Source organism: Pezoporus wallicus, unplaced genomic scaffold (genome assembly GCF_028554395.1).
Source record: "Pezoporus wallicus isolate ANWC-B61680 ecotype Strahan unplaced genomic scaffold, APGP_CSIRO_Pwel_v1 contig_9450, whole genome shotgun sequence".
Classification (NCBI taxonomy): domain Eukaryota; kingdom Metazoa; phylum Chordata; class Aves; order Psittaciformes; family Psittacidae; genus Pezoporus; species Pezoporus wallicus.
Window position 1 is genome coordinate 55152 of NW_026637444.1, and position 20241 is coordinate 75392.

General features: G+C 54.9%; 2 protein-coding genes across 2 annotated transcripts in view; one reads left to right on the plus strand and one right to left on the minus strand.

The window, feature by feature from the left end:
• Nucleotides 1-7312, plus strand: part of SETD5 (SET domain containing 5) — a 62461-nt gene extending 55149 nt beyond the window's left edge. The window contains exons 22-24 of the mRNA XM_057405518.1: nt 2755-2888; nt 6188-6261; nt 6435-7312. Of these exons, the coding sequence (XP_057261501.1) occupies nt 2755-2888; nt 6188-6261; nt 6435-7049 (823 nt within the window). The 3' untranslated portion in view covers nt 7050-7312. The remainder of the gene's footprint in view (nt 1-2754; nt 2889-6187; nt 6262-6434) is intronic.
• A 2967-nt stretch (nt 7313-10279) lies between these two features.
• Nucleotides 10280-19695, minus strand: LHFPL4 (LHFPL tetraspan subfamily member 4). The gene is made up of 4 exons (XM_057405519.1): nt 19110-19695; nt 11151-11387; nt 10954-10970; nt 10280-10750 (listed from the first exon to the last, which is right to left on the minus strand). The coding sequence occupies exons 1-4, from the start codon at nt 19513-19515 to the stop codon at nt 10742-10744; spliced, it is 669 nt and encodes a 222-aa protein (XP_057261502.1). The 5' UTR covers nt 19516-19695; the 3' UTR covers nt 10280-10741.
• Between the last annotated feature and the right edge of the window lie 546 nt (nt 19696-20241).

Genomic DNA, 20241 nt, shown 5'->3' on the forward strand with positions numbered 1-20241 from the left:
ATTGCTAAGCAACTGTGAAGGGTACAAGCAGCCTTCTCAGCCTGCCCTTTGGTTTAGGTATCAAAAACTGTCTTTGAAAGATACAAAGATAAAGAGTTGACTCTTTCACCACTTTCCTTTTAAAGTCTCAGGTTTGAAGGTCTTATCCATGCAATGAGAATTTAATCCAGGTCTGGTCTTCTTGAACCTGAGTGATACTAAATCAGCTCCTGCTCAGAAGGAAAGCTAACAGAGCCCTCTGCAACTTGACATGTGAGAAGCAGGGACAGTGAAACAGCTCCAGCTTTCCTAATGCCTTGCACATACAGCTTGAAGAGCAGTTGGCAGTCAGTGACTTGCCAAAGGCGTGGGAAACACACCTTTATCATGTTACAATAAGCAGGTTTGATAAGGGGAAAGGCTGGTCTTCAAAACCTTTTGAACCCGGTAATAATGTCTGGTCCAAAGAATGAAGTACTGCAGCACTGGAATGCAGAGTGTTTCATTCTATAGTGTCACTGCAGTGATGGTTAAGATGTTGTGCGGACTGATGTAGTACACTGGCTCTGCTGCTTTGTATTCAAGTTCTGTTCCTGCACACCACAGGCTAAAAGGCAGAACTTTCTTAATGCTGATCTCCACACAGGCAGCTGTGCCACTGCTCGTGTAATGGTGGGGGGTGGCAAGGGAAGGAGATGCAAAGCAATGCTGAAGGCAGTGAGGAGGAGGATGTCTGTGTTAAAAGCGCCTGAGAAACATTCATTTGGGTGGATTTGCAGGAGCAGTGAGATCTGTTTCTTTCACTTCTTTATCACTCTTCAAGCAGAGACTAATAGAAATAATTTGTCAGTACTCTGTCTACCAGATGACCTTCTGCCAGATGTTGGGATTTGCCACAGCTGAGGCTGATGATTAGCTTATAATCATTATTTTATAATCAAGTTTTATCCTGTGCAAGCATTGATAACCCGTGTCCTTCTCCTCCTGTGCCACTTTTTTCTGCCTGTAAAAAGGTGAAAGAAAAGCCTTGAATGGGAAAAAAATAATAGCTCAGGGTGAGGTGTTGGTGTGGCAGCCTTGCTCTAGTACCATGTTTTATATTCCAAGCTTCATCTGTTGCTCATCAGCAGGTGCTCTGGCTTCAGTTTCTCACATGGTTTCATGAGTAAGTATTGTGTGGGAATAAAGATTGTATTGTTACAGGACCCTGGATATAAAGTTGGAGCCATGCTGCGATGTTTTGAAATGGGATGAAGCAGTTTTGGTGCCTTTTAAGTTCTTATTCTTCTGTGTTTTAATGGGCAAGGCTAACAAACGTACAGTCACCTTCTACTTAAAAAGCTATATTAGGAACTGCATGTAACAGAGTTAAAGTTGTGACCCAGTTGCATCTTTAAGTGCCTACATTCCAGGTACATTCCCAGACATTCACAATAGGATAGTATCAGGGACAGAAGGAAAGGGTGGGAACTAAAAATATGTGCCTTACTTTTTTTGAATTGTCCCAATTTTTGCTGAATTCTACAATAATTGCCAGTAGCTTTCAATTTAAAAAAGAATTAAGTTTCTGTCTCTTTCAGTTGCCAAGATACAGCCATCACAATGTAAACAGATGTGCTGCTGCCCAGTAAACCCAGCCTTGCAGAACACTGTCTCCAGCAAAACAATAGCAGCAAGGAAGATGTGAATTCACCCCCTCACCCTATTCGCCTCCATGAGGTGTGAACTCTGGTGTCTTCTCCCTTCTGCTTCAGTGAGGGTGAATTTTAATGTCTGGGCTATTTATTTAAAGAAGTAAAGCTGATGGAAAGCGCAGTTTTCAATATACCTTTAAAAAGTAAATAAATACAGAAATCTGTGAAGATGGTGTTAAACTGCATGCAGTGCATTTAATAATGCATACTTAAATATAGGCATTCTTAAGGCACATGTTCTTCAGTGTTTAGGGTAAAGGCATTGTGAATCCCTGGTCAAGGTAACTATCTTATGGGTTAAAAGACATACTTGTAAAGAGATTTGGATGGTCCTGTGCATGGTAGATTGAATGTTGACCTGGGGGTCTGGGGTTTGGCTGTGGCTCTTCTTCTACACATTGGCTTTAAGAAAGCTGCTTCACCTCTTTTTCACCCTGAGAGCAGACACTGGTGATACAGGATGGGACAAAATCTGGCACCAATCTTGAGTGGAGAGTTTTCACATTACCAAATAAATGGGACAAAGTAGTATGAAGGACAAAATGGCCAAAGTAGGTGTGACTGTACTGTCTTGACACTGTAAAGGTATTGGGTTTGCTTCTTTTTAGGGTGAATACAAGTAGTCTGTGTGAAATAACTGCAACTAATCTTAAAATAATGCCAGGATTTCCAAAATGCTGTTGAATCTCACACATTTTTTCTGGGATAAGATGGCCTGTAATCTGCTGATCTACTGAACTGGGTGTTTTATGGTTTTGATAAGAGTAAAGACTTTGTTTTTCTGAGGGCAGCGCTGTCATGGGAGCCAGGGACTGGCAGTGGAAAATCCCACAGGAGGTTATTTAAATTGCAAAAGCAGTTCAGAAGTTTATTCCTCATCTGTCTATAGAGCTGGTGGTCTCTGATTCCCTCCCTTTTATGGTAGGGATTTGTACTTGCGCTAACATTTACCAATGGATTTAAGCAAAGCCAAACGTGTCTTGCAGTTATCCCAAGGACCCCCTAGCCCCTGTGCTTGTTGGTCACGTCACTCTTAGCTCTGTCACGGCAGTCCTCAGCTGTTACTGGGGTTTTGTTGCAGGATGGTCCCAACGTCGGTGGAGAGGCTTCGAGAGGGCCGGGGGATGCTTGAGAAGGTGCTGAGAAGTGGTGCAAAGGTATCCCAGAGAAACGAATCCTCACCTACCCGTGACAGTGCCGTCGAGAGAGATGCAGGTACGGAGAGGAACCTTTGGAGTGCTTGGCTGGTGGGAAGTGATGGGCTCAGGTAACTTCGCAAACTTCTCTGTGAACTTGGGTGTACTTTCAACTGTAACATTGTCAATGCCTTCTAAGAGCCTCACGCATACTTTATTGCTGTTCAGATACACATTGAGCCTATACCTCTCTTTTATTGGACCTGGAGGACCTCCAGGATTCCCCAGAGTTTGGATTCAAGGCTTACCTGCATCTTTGCTCTGGCAAGGACAGCTTCTTTGTCCTTGGACAGATGGGTTAGGCAGCATTACCTCAACTGCCCCTGGTTACTGGGGATAAAAGTGCTAGCATTTAATAGCTCTAGCTGGCTGAACATTCGGATAAATGTATTATCGCACTGAAATGCAGGTGTGTGCTTTAGGCAGTGCTAAGAACTAATTTAGCTTCTAAATCTTACTTCAGCTCTTGTTGAAGTTATTGATTCCCTGAGTTGTGATGTTTGTCAGTTGTGTGAAATGTGCTGAACTCAATTCAGTTCTGGTTGATGTTCCTTTCTTCTCTGAATAAAGCATTGTCCTCGCCAAGCAGCACGCAGGGTCAGTGTTTGTGACTTGAGCTGCAACTATACCCCTCTGTTACTGATCAGTGAGCTAAAGGTGAGATGTAACTTTGTGGGAGATGGACAGATCACTTCATCATTGCCCAGTTTTTCAGCTCTGAAATGGAGTGATTTTTCTGTTGTTTATTTTGCAGTCTGTGTTGAACACAGTTGTTTTTACCTAGCAGACAGTGCCCTCGGAGCCCTGACTGCACCTGGGACTCAGAGCAGTGGATCACTGCATCTGAATAACTTTGTCTGTTGCCATCTGCCCCTGCTTCCTCATCGCTGAGGACTGTTGGTACACTCCTGGCTGATACGACTGCAGCTTGCTGATGATCTGTAGCAGGGATCTGAACCATTTGCAGTAAGGCCTATTTAGAAGGGTAGGCAAAATCCAGGCTGTAATCTGCACAGCTCTGCCTTTTCAGTCCTACCCAAGAGCTAGGCTGGAGCTAAATGCTTGTCTGCATTGATCCATTATTTCTTGATGCACAAAACCCATCCCACTCCAAGCTGTGAAAACTCAGTGCTGCAGCTGACAAAGGTCTTTTTGTCTCTTTCATCCTAGTGCAGCAAAACGTCTTTATTCTCTTGTTTTGCATACTCAGGCAGTTTCTTCAGTAGCTGGTTTAGATTCTGCTTAGATTTTGTGAGCCACCTTCCCTCCCCCCAGCTGCTGGTCTGCTGCTTACTGAAACAAGTGAGTTGCTGAGTCCCTGCCATACCTGGTATCACCTGTAGCAGTTGTGACAATACACACTTGATTACACACACAATACACAAGTGAGCACAAGTGTTCGCTTGATGCTGTAACAGATGATAATATGAGGGGAGCTAAAAACCCTGAATTTGAATGATTTGCTGATGGGGCATGTAGGAATGAGATGGAATTAGTGTGCATGCCATACTTGTGAGAATGGCAGTTGTTCTTAGTTGAAGCTCTCACTTCATATAGGCTTTGGGTAGATCCAGGCCAGTACTGCCAGGAAAAGCAGTTCTTTATGTCGTTCCTTGTGCAGGTATGAAGAAGTAGGTGAGGGAAATGTTGGCTTCATCTTTTAAGTTTACATAAGACAAATTCAGGAAGGTTATGGTTTATTTACCCTTTGTCTTTCAATAGCCTTTAACTCATCAAGGTGTGTTTTGTGGACAGCACTGCAGTAAATAGTGCAGCCCTGCTGGTGTGCCTGACCTCTTCAGAAACAAGTCCTTCTAGAGCTCTTTAGATTCCTTCTGATTCTCACACTCAGCTTCTGCTGGTCACAGCCATCTCCTGCAGACTGAACTCTCAGTGTCTTCTGTGCATGACTGCTTAACAAAGCATGCCCCAAACTCCCAGGCTTTGCTGTTCTGCAGTGCAGCACTTGGAATGTCACCCGCAGCAAACAGCCGCTGGATGCATTGGATGCCGTTTCAGAAGGTGGAAGGTGGCACAGGACATGTGCTGGAAGCTTTACACCCTGGTCTCTGTGCAGGTCCTGTGTCCCAAGCAGGGAGGGTTCTGAGCCTCAACACAGCCTACAGCTCTGTCAGATCCCTGTTTAGCCACGCTGGTAACTGTGAGGTAGCACAGAGAGGACAAGGCAGCAAAGCCATGGGCACTGCTGGCACCAAGCTCCTGCCAGGGCATCTGGTGCAGAGCCAGACCTGTCTGGCACAAGTACAGAGCAGAGGGAGGCAGCGTGTCCTGTTTTCATGACTGAGATACATCTGTCATATAGATTTGATATTAATACCGAGGCATTTCAAACGCGGCTGCTGAGAGTCCCTGAGATGCTGCAGATGAACAGCTCTGTCTCATTAGGCTGCAACATAACTGATGTGAGATCTTCCAGTTCCACCAGCTTCACTCCCTCCTAAAGAAAGCGCCATTCTCAGCTGAACCCCATGGTTACAACAGTAGTAACAACTGAACAACACATGGGCAAAGTGCCTGTGTCATTTGCAGCGAGTGCTTCTTGCCTGCCCCAGTTCAGGTTCAGTTATCTGACAGGACAAGAAGCTTGCCCACCCTCTAAGATACAAGTGCTAGAAAGGCTCCGTCAAGAAGCAGCGTTGCTCCTCTTGCTCTCTCACTTAACTAAGGGGGATTGGTGTGTACTGTGCTGCTGGTGCCCTTCAAACCTCAAAGCATTTTCCTCATCTTGGCCTGTTTTAAAAATAGGCATTTCTGAGGTCTGGGAGTAACTGGAGCAGCTCGGTTGACTTCTAAAGCATAATCCCCAAACGAACAGAAGGGGTGCTGGCAGTCTTGGCAGCATCAGACCCGTCTTTGGCAGCGTCTGGATCTGCCTTTGAGGAAAACCTGTGAGGATGCTTCTGACAACCGTTTAGGAAGGGACAGTTCTGTGAGATTCCTGCGAGTGGAGAATGAGTCCTTAGAAACTGCCTTCTGCCTCTTGTATCCTTGTGAGCATCTGGGGGAGCCCTGGCTGGGTCTCTGTGGTGTCACCAGGTACAGATAGGCTGCTCTGAGGCAGATGAGCTTCATGCCTGGAAGAAGGCAATCAGCAGTTCCCACTGTGGCTGGTTTACACATGGTAGCGTTTTCCAGCTGCCTTTTGCTGGGGTTCTTCAGCTCCTGTAAAGCTGGTGGCTGAAGAAGCTGCTCTTGTTTCAGCTGTAGCTGATGGGGTGTGTGCAGTGTTGGCTGAGAGGGAATGGCTGTGATCTGAGTTCAGAGGGTGAGGTTTAATGTCTTGCATGTACATTGCAGACACAGCAGGAGGAGACACTCCAGAAGCCCACAAAGGACCAGCAGTTTACAGTCCTTCTCGATACAGCTACCAGGTAAATTCTTTCCTATATTACCTGCCCAGTCTGAAATAAAGCTTTTAACAGGATTTGGGGGGATCTGGGTTTGGCTGCTAGTTATTCCCAGTCCGGCTCCGCTGAGCAACCTTGGCATGGGAAGGAAGTCAGCCTGACGTGCCTTTTCTTCTTCTCTCCACTGACTTACTCAGCTCCTGCAGTCTGACAGTCCCCAGGCAGAGTCCCAGACCCTTCTCCAGCAGAGCTCCTCCCCCTACAGAGGACACCTTACTCCGTCTCCTGGGTACAGCTACCGAGCAGCAGCACAGAGGACAGGACACAGCCTCTCTCACGGTTCCTCAGAAGCATCCCTCTCCTCCTCCTCCTCCACCACCTCCTACTCCAGCCCTGCCCACTCGGTCTCCACAGACTCCTCTGCCCTGTTTGCAGGGAATTCGGGGTATTACAGCAGCCAGCAGCACTCTGGCAGCATCAGCAGCAGCCTCCTGAAGAAGAGCTGCCCTGCTGCTGCCAGCCCAGCACAGCAGACGGCTGTGGACTCTTCTTTGTCCTCCGAGTCGGGCTCCCAGTCCTGCACAGGCACATCGGGCTCCTCCGCTGCCCCCCCAAGTGCCAGGTCACTACAGTCAGACTTGAGGACTATGAGCCTGCCGAGCTCGGGGCAGTCTGTGCTCTACCAGAGCTCCCGGGGGGCAGTGATTTCCAGTGCACAACACTATCAGCACCGCGGGGGGAGCAGTGTCCATCAGTACAGACTTCAGCAGCTCCAAGGTTCTGGAGTAAAGACTCAAACAGGACTTTCCTAGGGCTGCCTGGACTCCAGGAGGACAAAACTGCCCATAGCTCCTTCCAGTCACCTCTGGAAGTGGCTCCTGGGCCAGTATGGGGAAGCTTGCACCCGATGCTGGGGTGCCAGGGGTCAGAGGCTGAGGTCTGACACGCACGGGTGAGATTTGTGAGCAGAGTTGGCCTCTGGCCTTGTAGGAGAAGGCGGATTCCTCTTGAGGCAGAGACTGTAGCAAAGCTGTTCCCTGGCACGTGGGTGCATTGCAAAGAAATAGGCAAGTGGTTGAAGTGCAATGACTGTGGTGCAGCCTCTGCCTCTCGTCCGTGCCCATGGCCACAGTCACTCATGCAGCACGGACGGCTTGTTGAACACGAAAGCGGTTTTCAAGGCAAACCATGGGGGAAGTGGATCTCCAAATCCCAAAGCTCTCTCCATAGGTCAGGTTCTCGGTGCGGGCTGGGGAGGGCTTCAAATCCGTTACGATCATTCCAGTCACGAGCAGACGAGCGCACGCTCCCGGCCGGAGCTTTTCCAGGACAACAGAGCCTCCGCAAATGTGAACTTAGCACGGGGAGGGGTGGGGGGGGGTGGGGGGGAGGACAGGGAAGGGGTTGGAGTGCGTGTGCCTATCGCTGCAGAGCATCCGGGATGCACTGGGATCGCCGCTCCGTGAGCAGGAGCGGTGCTGCGGGGTGACCGGGGATGGGGGATGCTTGGCGAGCCAAGTGATGCTGCGGTGCTGGGGGATGTCATTCCCAACCCGGACACAGTGCGCTGTCTGTTCGATTCCATACGATTGCCAGCTTCTTTCTCACTTGTTTACTGTAATATCAGGCGTGTTTTTATTTATCTAATTTTATATTCAGTTATAACCATCGTAGGTTAGCTAATATATGACAGGTGTCATCCCTGGTGCTGCAGTGGAACTTCTCCTTTCTCTTGGATAACATAATGCTGTGAGTCCGTCTCCCCTGTCCTTTCAGACGCAGTCTTCTTCCTTTCCGGGTTTTGTTTTTTCGGTTGTTTTCTGTTTGGTTTTTTAGGACTGTTACAGGTTTCTCTGCATTCACAACCCAAAATCAGGTGTAGGGGGAGACTTTTAAACTATTGAAAACAAACAGAGTAACTTTCTCACCCTGTCTGGCTGTGAGCGTGTCGGGATGGGACTTGTCACCGTGCCGTCGGGTGGCTCTATACTGTATAATATAGGTGTAAACTTCACTCGGCTTAGCCCTGGGGGTGCAGCCCCCCCCCCCCGGTGCTGGGCAGGGCACAGGGCAGGCAGGCTCTGCCCTGCCAGGGGCCATGGGGGGGGGCTCATCCCTAAGGCTCCGGCACCTTTGGGCGCAGCAGTGGGGCAGGAGGGAGGGACCCCGGAAAGCTCTTGGAAGGGTGGGGGCTGAGGCTTCTTCCTCTCGTGGAGTTTTTACACCGTGCTGTAACATTTGAACTTTCACAAGAGATGTAATAATTTTGATAATAAAAATACTTAACTTGAAAAAAACAATGGTATTTTTGAGAGTTTCTTTCCATGGTGGGGAGCTGGGGGGGGTGGTGTTGGTGTCTTTCCCCTGTCCCTGCAGGGTAAATGGAGCCTCATAGGAGCAGCTCTTCCTTTTGCCAGGGAAAGCCAGGGTTTGCTGCAGGAGGAGAAGGAAATTCCCTGAGCTTCCTACCTGGGCAAGAGAGCTGGGCTGGTTCAGCCTGGAGGAGAAGGCTCCTTAAGGGGAGGCCTTAGAGCAGCTCCAGTGCCTAAAGGGGCTGCAGGAAACCTGGAGAGGGGCTTTGGACAAGGGCCTGTAGGGACAGGACAAGGGCAATGGCTGGGGGGGGGGGGGTGTCAGTTTTCCTGCTTCTTGCCCTTTTAGAAAGCCTGAGACGTGCAGAGCCTGGAGCAGGACCTACCAGGGCCTCAACCACCCTCACTGCAAGGTGTGAGCCAGCAGCCATAGTGCTCCATGGGGAGGGCTGAAGCACTCCCAGTGACAGAGGGGACCCCCCCCCCACCCCACCTCTCGCCTTGCCACGGGGTGGGACAGACCCTTTCCCTCCCCTTGTGTGCCAGCCTGTGTGGATAAAGGCTCAGCCCCATCCTCATCTTCCCCTTCTCCTCCCATCCCCGCCGCAGCTCTGGCACCCCCCAACTGCTCTCCCAGCCCATGTGGCTGTGCCACGGCCCAGTCCTTCACCCTCCCCTCAAGCCATCACCTCCTGCTCCTCCTCACACCACAGGCCTCCGAGTTCGTCTGGTTTGAATTATATTTCTCAATAAGGTTTTGTGAAACACCGTATCAAACTTTGTACTAAAATACAGATATATTACAGCTACTGTATTCCTTTCTCCACTGATCCGTGTGGGTTTTCTTCCTTGGTTTGGTTTCCGATGCAGCCGGCAGCAGCACTCTCCACTTGGCAAATCCCGGGCGCTGCCGGCACCGGGAGGCTCCCGCCAGCCCCGCTCCAGCGGGATGCCCGGGTGCGGGAGGAGGGACGCGGCTGGCAGAGCCCGTTGGCAGCAGCACCGGCGCCGTCCCGGGTGACTTTGGCTCCCAGGCGGTGTTCCTGGGCACGGCTCCGTCCCTTGGGCACGACTTACCTGCTCCACCAGCCCTGGGCCGTGGCTCCTGCAGCGCCCTTCGTGGCCATCCCCAGCGGCTCCGCTGCCAGTGGCCGCGCTCCTGCTCCGCTCCCAGCGCCTGGGTCCAGCCCTGCCAGGGGTCCCCCCCCTACCCCGATCCCCGGGGAGCCCTGCAAACAGCCCCGGGCCGCTCGCACTGAGACGCAGCCGGTGCTGAGGACTTTATTGCATTGCAGGGGCTGCAGCGACCAGAGCCCCCTGCGGCCAGGACCACGACGGTCCCAAGTGCCGGTGTGGGCACCGGTGTCGCTGCCGGCTCTTGGGTGCTGCGTGTGTGCGATGGAGGCTGGGTCGTGCTGGAGGCTGCCGGCTCCCTGCGGGGTGCAGCCAGGGGTGGGAACACCGGGGCGCCCGGTCACCAGTGGAGATAAAAGCACCGTATGGGGATGGAGGGGGAAGGCGTTCGGCAACAGCCCGCGGCCAGCTCGGGGAAGGGGCTTGGTGGGATGTGGGGATCCTGCACCCACCCGGGGGGTGTTGGCATGTTCGGCTGCTCCCACTTACCAGGGTTACATTCAGCAGCGGCGGCAGCGAAGCCCCTGCGGTGCCCGTGCCGGGGCAGGGGGGGGGGACACAGCCCGTGGCGTGGCCACGCACCGGGAACACCGCGTCCCGGGGCGAGGGGCGGGGGGGGCTCGAGTCACTTTACCCTGTTTAAAGAATATGAATCTACACGTAAAAGTAGGGGCTGAGCCTCATCCCGGCCACAGGGTCCCCTGGCTGTGGAGGCAGGATCGCGGAGCTGTACAAAACGGGAGCAGGAAGGGGCCCGGAGCTGGGGGGCGCGGGGGGCGCGCAGGGCTGGAGGCAGCGGGTCGGGGATGTAGAAATCTGTTAAAAACTCTGTTTTCTCCTCGAAACGAAGCCGCGGTCGGACGCTGCTCTCGGAGGGAGCGGGGTCGGGGCGTCCTCCCCCGCTGGGGGTGCATGGGATGGAGGTGCCGGCGTGGACATGGAGGCACGTCCCCGGGACGCGGTGCGGCCGCTGGCAGCAGATGAAGGGCGGGATGAGGAGGGAGCCCAGGCCCCGGCTGCCGGCCGAGGGAGGAGGGTCCTGCTGCGGGCGCTCGGCCCTATATCCTCTGCGGGGAGAGCAGAGCCGGTGTCGGGCAGGACCCACCGCGTTGTGCCACCAGCGTGGGCCATGTCCCCATTGCCCTGCGCAGCCAAGGGGTCCCCCCATCCCATCCCATCCCATTCCATCCCATCCCATCCCATCCCACCCGGATGAGACCACCCAGCACAGGCAGGGTTCAGGGACGGGACAAGGACACTCAGGACTTACCGCAGTGCCAACAAAATCTGTGGAAGCAGAAGAGAAGGTGTCAGGCACGGAGCAACAGCTCCCTCCCACCCTGCCCAATCCCTCGCTTTGCCCATGGGACCAGGCTGCTGGAGGGGCTGAGCCCCCCGTGGGCTATTCCCACCCGGAATCCCCCCTCCATGGCCATGGGGCAGGACCCCTGTCAGTGCTGCGCTCACCTTTGCTCTCTGTCTTGAGCTCCTCGTGCAGCAGGTCGTTCTGCCGGTTGCCGAGGACGAAGGCCAGGAAGGAGAGGATGAGGGCGTTGAGGATGCCGATGATGGCCAGGATGTAAGCCCAGCGCACGGAGCAGTCACCCAGGGAGTACTTCCCCGTCTTCTCCCCGCACATGTCCCGTATGGTCTCTGCATCCCAGCCGTCGGGGAAGATCATGCAGCCCAGCACCAGGCAGAGCGCTGCAGCGGGAGAGGAAAGGGGAGCATCAAAGGGGATTCCAAGTGCTGAGCCTGTCCTCATCCCCACGAGCTTCCTGCAGGCGGGCAGGAGCTGCAGGAATGCTGCAGGCAGGAGTGCTGCCTGCTGAGAGGGTCGTTGTCACCAGGAGCATCCACACCTCACAGCCCGTGCTGAGCAGGGAGACGTCGGGGAGCACCGGGATGAATGGGAAGGGAATGCTGAGATGAAGCCTGTGACTGTCAAGGTAAGGAGGCAATGTTTGCTTTTATAACTACAGCAAGTAGTAGTTAATAAAGTAGTGAGCAGCAGCTTTGCTCTGGAGCCAGGATGAGAGCTGGGCTGGTTCAGCCTGGAGAAGAGAAGGCTCCTTAAGGGGAGACCTTAGAGCAGCTCCAGTGCGTCCCAATGAGCCACACTGCCCGCTCTCCCAAGGGAAGGGCAGGACTGCTGAGGTGAATCCATGCTCCAGCACGTAACAGCACCCGCCTGCTGCTGCCTGGTTCTGCCTCCTTCATCCATGTTACAAACCTGCTGGTAAAAGCTTTGCTGCAGACAGAGGTGAGCTCTACACCCTGATGCACCTCCATGCACAGCCCTGGTGCCACCCTGGCACTGTACAAGGAGCAGCTTCCACACAGCCACGTCTGGGACCGGAGCAACCCAAACCCACTCCCTCTGGAAAGAAACCAGCACCAGGGATGTGTGCTGTGTGATAAAGGGTGAGGAGCAGCCTGTCCCTCCTGCTGACCAGGGCACCTTGGAGCTAGATGGCAGAGGGACAGCCTGGAGACGGGCACTGCCTGTAAGAGCCCTGCTGGAATCAGTGTGGGGGAGAAAAGAGCCACAAGTGGGTGGTGAGGCCACAGGAGAGTGAAGCTGGGCAGCAGCACCCTCAGCAACAGCCCCTGTCAGCACAGAGAACAACGGGGCTGTGCTCCAGGGTGGAAGAGGGTGGGGAATGCACATGAATGTAAGTAGAATATAAAATTCATCATCAGGTGCCAGTCCAACCCGCTGTGCTTTTGTGCGCAGCCCTCGGCTGGTCCCTCCAGCAGCCCAACAACAGCCCCTGGGTCGTTCTTTAGACTCTGCATCAGTATTTGCTCTGTGTTTCTGAGCATCTATTAGGGCTCCAGATGGATTTGGCTGCATGGGTAAAGCAGGAGGTCACCAAGAGCCACCACGGGTACATGTGTGAGGGTCTGAGAGGACATCAGCAGGTCCCACACGCGGCTCGCAGGGCAGTGATGCAGGAGGCAGTGGATTAGTGCATGGAGGACACCAGAGCCAGGGTTTAAGGAGAAAGCAGCAGCTCAGAAACACACAGCACGTGAGCCATAGGTGCAGGGGGTTCTCGCAGCACAGCCATGGGCACAGGCAGCCCAGGATGGATGGGGCTGGCTCTGGCTGTGCCTGCCCTCCCTGGTCCCTCCTGGCCCTGTGTGCCTGCTCTGCACTGGCACCAGGGCACGGGGCAGTGCCCCAGCTCCTGTCTGACAGAGGGAATGAACCTGCCTGTTCACTGCCAGGGCAAAGGAGCACATCCAAGGGCACGTACCCAGATTCCTCTGCCTGAGGGTGACCTGAGGCCTCTTCCCACGAGGGAAGCTCAGCAGCTCCCTGGCTGCACAAACCAGGTCCTCTCCCGCTCTCCTCTTCCCGTCCATCCCACGGGTTCCCAGCACTGAGCCTCTCCCTGTTCTCTGTTCTGTCACAAGCAATTCCCTTTCCCGCGTGTCCCCAGGCTGCCTGTGTCCTGGAAACACCTTCCTGTGCCTGCAGCGTGGAGGGACACAGAGCAGAGCAGGGACAAGGAGATGAGCCCTGAGGTGGACAGGCCTTGGTGCTGCCCTTCTCACCGAGCCCCTCACAGTGGGTCCGAGGGACATGAGGATGGGGCTTCTGCTGCTATTAAAGAGGAGCAAAATAACCCAACTCCCATCCATTTTGCTTTAAATCGCCATTCTTCTGAGGGTGCAGTGCCTGTCCCTATGGCAGTGGCACTGAGGACCAGCACTTTGTCATGCACCACGGCTGCCATCCCTCCCTCAGGCCCTGGGGTCCAACTCCCTCTTCCAGAGTTTTCCCAGTTGGAAAGATGGATCTGAGACTGAGCATTCTGGTGCTCACAGGGGCAGGGTGTATGGGGAGGGATGCTGCTGGGGGCTGGGGCTTCAGCCCCAGGGAAACTGGTAATTCTTAGCTTGTTTTGCAGGTGGTTCATGGCTTGAGGCTCCTCAGTGCTCCCTTGTCACTTACAAATGAACTGGGCCCCTCAAGGGCTTTTGATATCCTTGTAAAAGAAATCAACTGAAGGGAATTCAGTGTCGTGACTTAGGCTGCAACACTGGAGGGGGATTTCAGCAGAGAGATGAGGAGGCTCCTCCTGGCAGGACAGCATCCCTCGGTGGCAGGTGTGTGTAGCTGATGTGGACTGTGAGTAACCCACCTTTGCTGAGTGCCTGGCTTGGGCACACAGGCTCATCCTCCCTCAGGCTCAGTGGCTGCCCCCTGCCCTCATGCACATCACTCCCACCTTCACTGCAGTCACATCTCTCTGCCAGGGGTAGTTTGGTGACCCCCAGCCCCTCATATTTACTTTGTGCCAAAGGGAAGCTCTGTGTGCCACATGCCCACAGCTACTCGCTGCGTTGCTGTGCTATCAGCACATGCGGGGTCCCCACTGGAGATCCCCAACATGGAATCAACCAGGTTGGAAAAGACCTCTAAGATGATCAAGTCCCACCTTTACCCCATGACTGCCAAGCCCTGGTGCCCATGGGTGCTGCACAGCAGCCCTGAATCCCTGGGGAACAGGGGATGGGATGTGACTTTGGTGTCTGGAGTACCTGCTTCACATAGGAAACCTCCTGAGAGCTGAGCACTGAAAGGAAAGGGAACAAACAGAGCTTTCCTCCCTCCTTTCCCCCCATCCTAAAAATAGAACCCCCTCCCAACTAAATGAAACCCAAAGGCAGCATGCTTGGGATGGCCAACCCCGGCCATTTACACAGACAGCAGCTCCCTCAAGGCATGCTGCTCCACAGCCTGTTTGCGAGCCAAAGCCTCAGCAGGATTCAGAATGGAGTTAGGAGGTGGTATGAATCCGAACTGACAGTTACTTTATCTGGAATAACAGTTATGGGATGTCAGCTCCAGGACATCAGAGGTTCAGTCCTTCCCTGCGGCGCCACAGGCACCTTAACAGCTACTATGGGAGGGTCATGCTGCCTCCCGGTGCCTGAAGCATGGATACGAGGGCTGCGCTCCCGTTGCTGCTGCACGACAGGGGAAGCAGAAGGGGGAACTTCAGGAAAGGTTTTCTGGGGCCAGAAGCTGGTATTTCAGTACATGCAAAGGGTGGTTTTTTTTAGTGATGCCTCCTTTTTGCTGCAGGGTGGGCAGAGGGAAGCTCAAAGACCATTTATTGGCTTTATTTCTGCTTTGGGCAGAGAAAGGGCTTGAGGCTACTTCACCCTCAACCCCAGCAGCTATCCCAGGTACCTCCTAGCTGTTTGGAGCAGTGGTTATCCGTCATCCACTTTTTCATTAGAATTTCATATCATTTCATATTCATATCACACCATTTCATATTTCATTAGGACTTTCACATCCATGAAAACAAGTCCTAACCTCTCCACAGACATGCCAAAACGATGCTGTGCAGCTGCACAATGTGAGGGTGCCCCACTCAGGTGGTGGCAAATGCAGCTCAGGTGAAGAAGATAAAGCCATTGATCAAGGATCAGCCCCTGCTCCTGCTTCACGCGCTGCTGGGTGGGAAGGGCCCAGCTGAGAAGCGAGTATAACTCCAGAGGGGTTGGCCCACAGGAGGAGAGGGCTGAGATGCTGATGTATTATCACACTGCAAGGTCTCCGATGGCACAATTAGCTCCAAAGTGCTGCTGATAAAGACAAACCCCAGCTCTATGGCCAGTGACACAGAACGGCATCCCTTGTGTTGTGCTTGTGCCTGGCCTGAGGGTCTCATCATTGACTGATGGACCTGAAAGGCAGGGAAACACCTTCAGAAGTGGCCAGTCGCTCTCTCCATGCTACGAGGGACCGTGTGCTCAGCCGGCTGCCTCTTCTGACCCCCACTAGACTGTAAGTACAAACCCAAAGCCCTCCTGAAAACAGAGCCCTAGAGCCACTCAGGGCGAGCCTCAGGACGTGGTGCTGGTTATGGTGTATTCCTGTGCTCTGGACTCCAGGAGATGACTCCTATGAGGTCCTTCAAACACAGGCACCCACAGAACCAGCCTAGCCCCTGTCCCTGCCCTCCATGGAGGGCAGACAAGCGGGATCACCTTCCCAGCCCATTTCTCTTCAAGTAAGCATCATCCCCATCTCTGAGCATAGAGGCCTGGGGTGGCACCAGGGCACTGTCAGTCATGCAGCTGTCGACGTGCTTATGTTAAAGGCCCGTTTCTGTTTTATAACAGAGGGATTTAGGGAAATCTCCAGTTTGGTGTTCCTGGGATTTGCAGAGGGCAGATGGCTGCGCTATCTGCGCTAAAGCACACTCTTTCCTCTTAATTAGATCCAGTTCCCTCCTGGGGGGCAGTGGCTTTTGAGCTGGAGCTTTCTGTGAAGCTCTAATTAAACCCTTCCTTGACTGTGGTCCACTAATTAGACATTGATGATTTAAACCTTGTCTTTTCTGAAAGAGATACTGAATTCCCCATCCTCATCCTCCTGCCCCCTTCCTGCTCTTGGTTTTCCTACTCTGAAGTCTTCCCACTCAGCAGCCCTGTATTCTGCACTGGCCATCCCATAGGGACAGGATGGACCCACCTCTGCCCCAGCTCTCTGCCTTGCACCTCGTTAACCTGGTTTTCACCAGTGAGACCATGAAACTTTAGGCCTCGTTGTTGCTTCTGCTGTAGTGGTGCCAAGTTCTCCTCCAGCTAAAACCTCACTGAGGCAGGAGGAATGCCGTTCCCTTCTCCAAGCCCTCTGCACTGGCACATCCCTCCAGCCTCCCAAGGCAAGTGAATAGCCAAAGCTGGACATTACACTGTGCCAGGCCGTGCACTGGGCAACACCCCTGCCTTATCCATGGCATTTAGTCCATGGTGTCCTCTCCATGGGTCACAGCAGCTCCTTCTCCATGCACAAGGTAACACCCAGCTGGGCCTCTGAAAGGCCCAGGAAGTTCAGCCCTGCCCGCCCACTCCAAGACAAGGCTCCCTCTGGCCAAGACACAACACTGCCTCTGTGTCATGGCCCTTCCTGATGGTGACCAGCCTCTCCTGAAGGACAGAAGCACCCTCACCATCTCAGGGCAGGGTGGATGGCCAGTCTCTGTTAATGGAGCAGGGCCAGAGAAGGGCAATGGAGCTGGTGTAGAGCCTGGAGCACAAGTGTGATGGGGAATGGAGGGACCTGCGGGGCTCAGTCTGGAGAAGGCATGGGGGGGACCTTATTGCTCCCTACAACTGCCTGGCAGGAGGATGGAGCCAGGAGGGGCTGGGCTCTGCTCCCAAGGAACAAGGGATGGGACAAGAGGAAACGGGCTCAAGCTGCCCCAGCGCAGGTTTAGATGGAGCAGGGCTGCAGTCACTGTCCCTGCAAGTGTTCACACACCATGGAGACGAGGCCTCAGTGCCATGGGTTAGTGGTGGCCTTGGCAGTGCTGGGAATGGTTGGACTTCTTGATCTTCAAGGTATTTTCCAACCTGGTTGATTCCATGATTCTACAAATGCTGCCTTTACTTTCCCCAGCACATGCAGGCCATGTGTCTGTGCTGCTCCGAGCCAAGCCTGGGCTGGCTGGGGCCAGGAGAACCAGCCCATAGCTCCTGCAAGCCACATACTCAGGGTTCTCACAAGCGCAGTTGTGAGCAATGCAAGTGAGCCACAAGGTGCAAAGTGTGTGCAGGGACAAGGCTGAGGGCAGCGCAAGGGGCACCCACAGGTGACACAGCAGGGTGCTGAGCTGGGGCAGGACAGCAGGCACTGGGGAGGAAGCCCAAAGCTGCCTTCAGTGCAGTGTCCTCTGCCATAGAGCTCCCTGTTCAGCAGCACCAGCTCCAAGCCACTTGATTAAGCTGCTGGCAATCAGTAGGATTTGGGCTCTGAGCTTGCCTTAAACTGGTAAATCTTCAGGGCAGGGAAAATTAAAGATGATGGAATTTCCTGATAAGCCCAAGGTCTGGCTGTGGTCCTGACAGGGGTGAGGAGAGGGCAGGCTTCCCAGCACAGGTTTCCAGCATGGGGGGCTGTGTCCTCCAACAGCAATGGCTGGGGTCCTTCTCCCAGGGAGAGGGACGGGGGTCCTTTCATTAGGAATATGGGGGGCTCTGAGCCCTTCTGGTGGAAGCTCTGCCTCTGTTCACACTTTGTGTGCGCTAGGGAGTAACACACACACAATGTCTTTCCACAGGTGGTAAAACTGGAGAAAGAAGGAAGTGAAGGGTCTTTTCTCAGGGAGTTTCTCCCAGAAGAAGAGACCCTCAGTGAGGACAGCCTGGAGGTCTGTGCATAGCAGGATGCTTGGGATCCTTACCAATATATGCACCAAGTCCCCTTCTGGAGAAAAGTTTAGGTTGTCATATGGTGTTGCTTTGAGGACTGAGTCTATGAGGGTGTTGGGGTACCCCAACTATGAAACCCCATCTATGGTGGAGTTTATGTAGAGGGAGCTAAAGAGGATCTATAGACAGGGCCACTTTTGGTGGGAATAACTGGGCTTGAGCCTGTTATCACTTCTGAGGGACATCAAGGCGTGGTGTGTCTGTGGGAAGTGCTGTACCTAGGGTCTCTTTATGAAGTGGGCTCGGGAAGGTCTGTTCTCACAGCCCATTCATGATGCTGGAGGGAGGGTGACCAAGCACAGCATCTCTTTAAGCAGGAGCTGAAGGGTCTGTCTTTGCACAGGTGCTTTAAAGGGCTGGGGGGGTCCATGCATGGGCTCCTGCCAGTGATGGGGTCACTTCAGGAGCTGGGGGTTTCCCTGGGGTGGACTTGCTCAGGGATGCCCTTGGGGCTGGGCAGACAGGGAGACCAGTCTCTGATGTGGGGTGCCCTGGGGGTCTGGGTCCCCAGGGGACTGCTGGTCCTAGGTCCAGGGTGTCCAAAGGTATCCTTGCAGCTGGTCCTTGACTCCGTGGGACAGTCATTGCAGGGTACCCCAAGGCTGGTTCCTGGCATGGGTGTAACAGCGTGCTCCAAATGCAGCGCCTGGCCTGGCTGTTCTTAGGTCCTCCAGCCTGTCCACACGCCCCGGGGCTGGTGCCTGTTCTGAGGTGGATCCCGGATCCAGCTTTCCCACTGGGCTTCCCTGTGGAGCCCTGGGTGCCAGTGCCCTAAACTGGTGTCAGTTCCTGGTGCTCAGTCAGTGCTAGTGCCTGGCCTGGGTGTCTCAGGAAGCCCTGGGGTGTTCTTGGGCCACTTCCTGGCTGGCATGCCCTATGGATCCACAGTAATCATACCCAGCCCAGCTTCATTAAGCCACAGGCCCTGACACCAGTGCTTGGGGAGCCCCGAGTGCCGGTGCCCTGAGCACCCATTCCCGACGCTCACTCAGTGCTAGTCCCTGACCTGGGTGTCCCAGGAAGCCCGGGAGCTATTTCCTGGAACCACATCCCCGCATCGCTTGGCCCTTGCCCAGCTTCCTTGAGCAACCTTGGTGTTCCCTTTATGCGGCTCCCGGGGGGTGCCAGCACCCTCCGCAGTTGTCCCACGCCCCTCGCCCGGTGCCCGGTGCCGGGGGGTACCTGCCAGCAGCTGCATCCAGGCGCAGATCTTGTAGACGGTGGCGGTGTTGCAGAAGAAGAAGAGGGCGAAGCAGGTGATGCAGCCCAGCGTCAGCACCATGGACAGCAGCACGAAGAAGGCCGCCGCCTGGAAGGCGCCCGAGGGGATGGTGCTGAAGTCGGTGAAGGAGCCGCGGCACGACAGCTCCCGGCCCGCCAGCCCGCTGCCCACACAGTAGTGGAACAGCCCGAAGTAACCGGGCTTGGGCGTGTTGACGCTGTCTCCCACCCAGTAAGGCTGGATGAAGACCACCACGTTGATGATGGCGAAGCAGATGGTGAAGATGGCCCACAGCACGCCGATGGCGCGCGAGTTCCGCACGTAGTTGTCATGGTACAGCTTGGAGGCTTCCTGCGAGGGCAGCATCCTGCCGGTGGTGGGGCCGGGGGACCGGGGGGGGGGGGGGGGGGGGGGGGGGGGGCTCGACAGCGGGGAGCCCGCCCCGGGGTAAGGGGATAAAGGAGGGGGGGCCGCGGCCTAGGCGCGCCCGCGGGCTGCCGGCCCCTGCGCCACCCGCGCCGCCATCTTGGCTGCCGCCTCTGCGCCCCGTGCGCGCCCCCGCGGGTGCGCGCCTTCCCCCCCACTGCGGAGACGAGCCGAGAGGCGAGGCTGCCGCGCGCGCCCCGAGGGGAAGCGGACCGCTTCGGCTCCGCCCGCCGAGGGCTCGGCGGGGTTCGGGCCGCTCCCCGGTACGGTTCGGAGCGCGCTCGGTAACTTTCGGCTCTATTCGGGCCGCCTCGGCAAGGCTCGGAGGGGGTCGCATCAGTGGGGCTGAAGCGGAGGCTCCGCTACCCCCGCTCCATCAGGGCCGGCCCCCGGCGCAGCCCCGCCCGGTGGCGGCTGCTCTGCCACCCTGTGCCTTCACGGTGTACACGCGTGACCGCACGTGCTCCGGGAGGAGAAGCCCCCGGTGGAGGGGGGGGGCGGCTCCTGGAGCCGCTTGGTGGGGCCGGTGCAACTCGGTCGGTGCCAACGTGCTTGTAGAGGCGCTGGGAGCAGCGGGAGCCGGTCCGGGGCCTCTCGTGTGGCCCGGTGGTGATGTGCCCCCTGGTGATGTACGCTGGCAGGTGCCCCGCAAACCCTCCCCGCCGG

Excerpts from the sequence above, each read along its gene's own strand:
- LHFPL4 (XM_057405519.1), bottom strand. The coding sequence starts at position 19,515 with ATGCTGCCCTCGCAGGAAGCCTCCAAGCTGTACCATGACAACTACGTG. Across the intron at positions 11,388-19,109 it reads CTGGATGCAGCTGCTGGCAG|CGCTCTGCCTGGTGCTGGGC; the intron begins GTACCCCCCGGC and ends CTCCCGCTGCAG.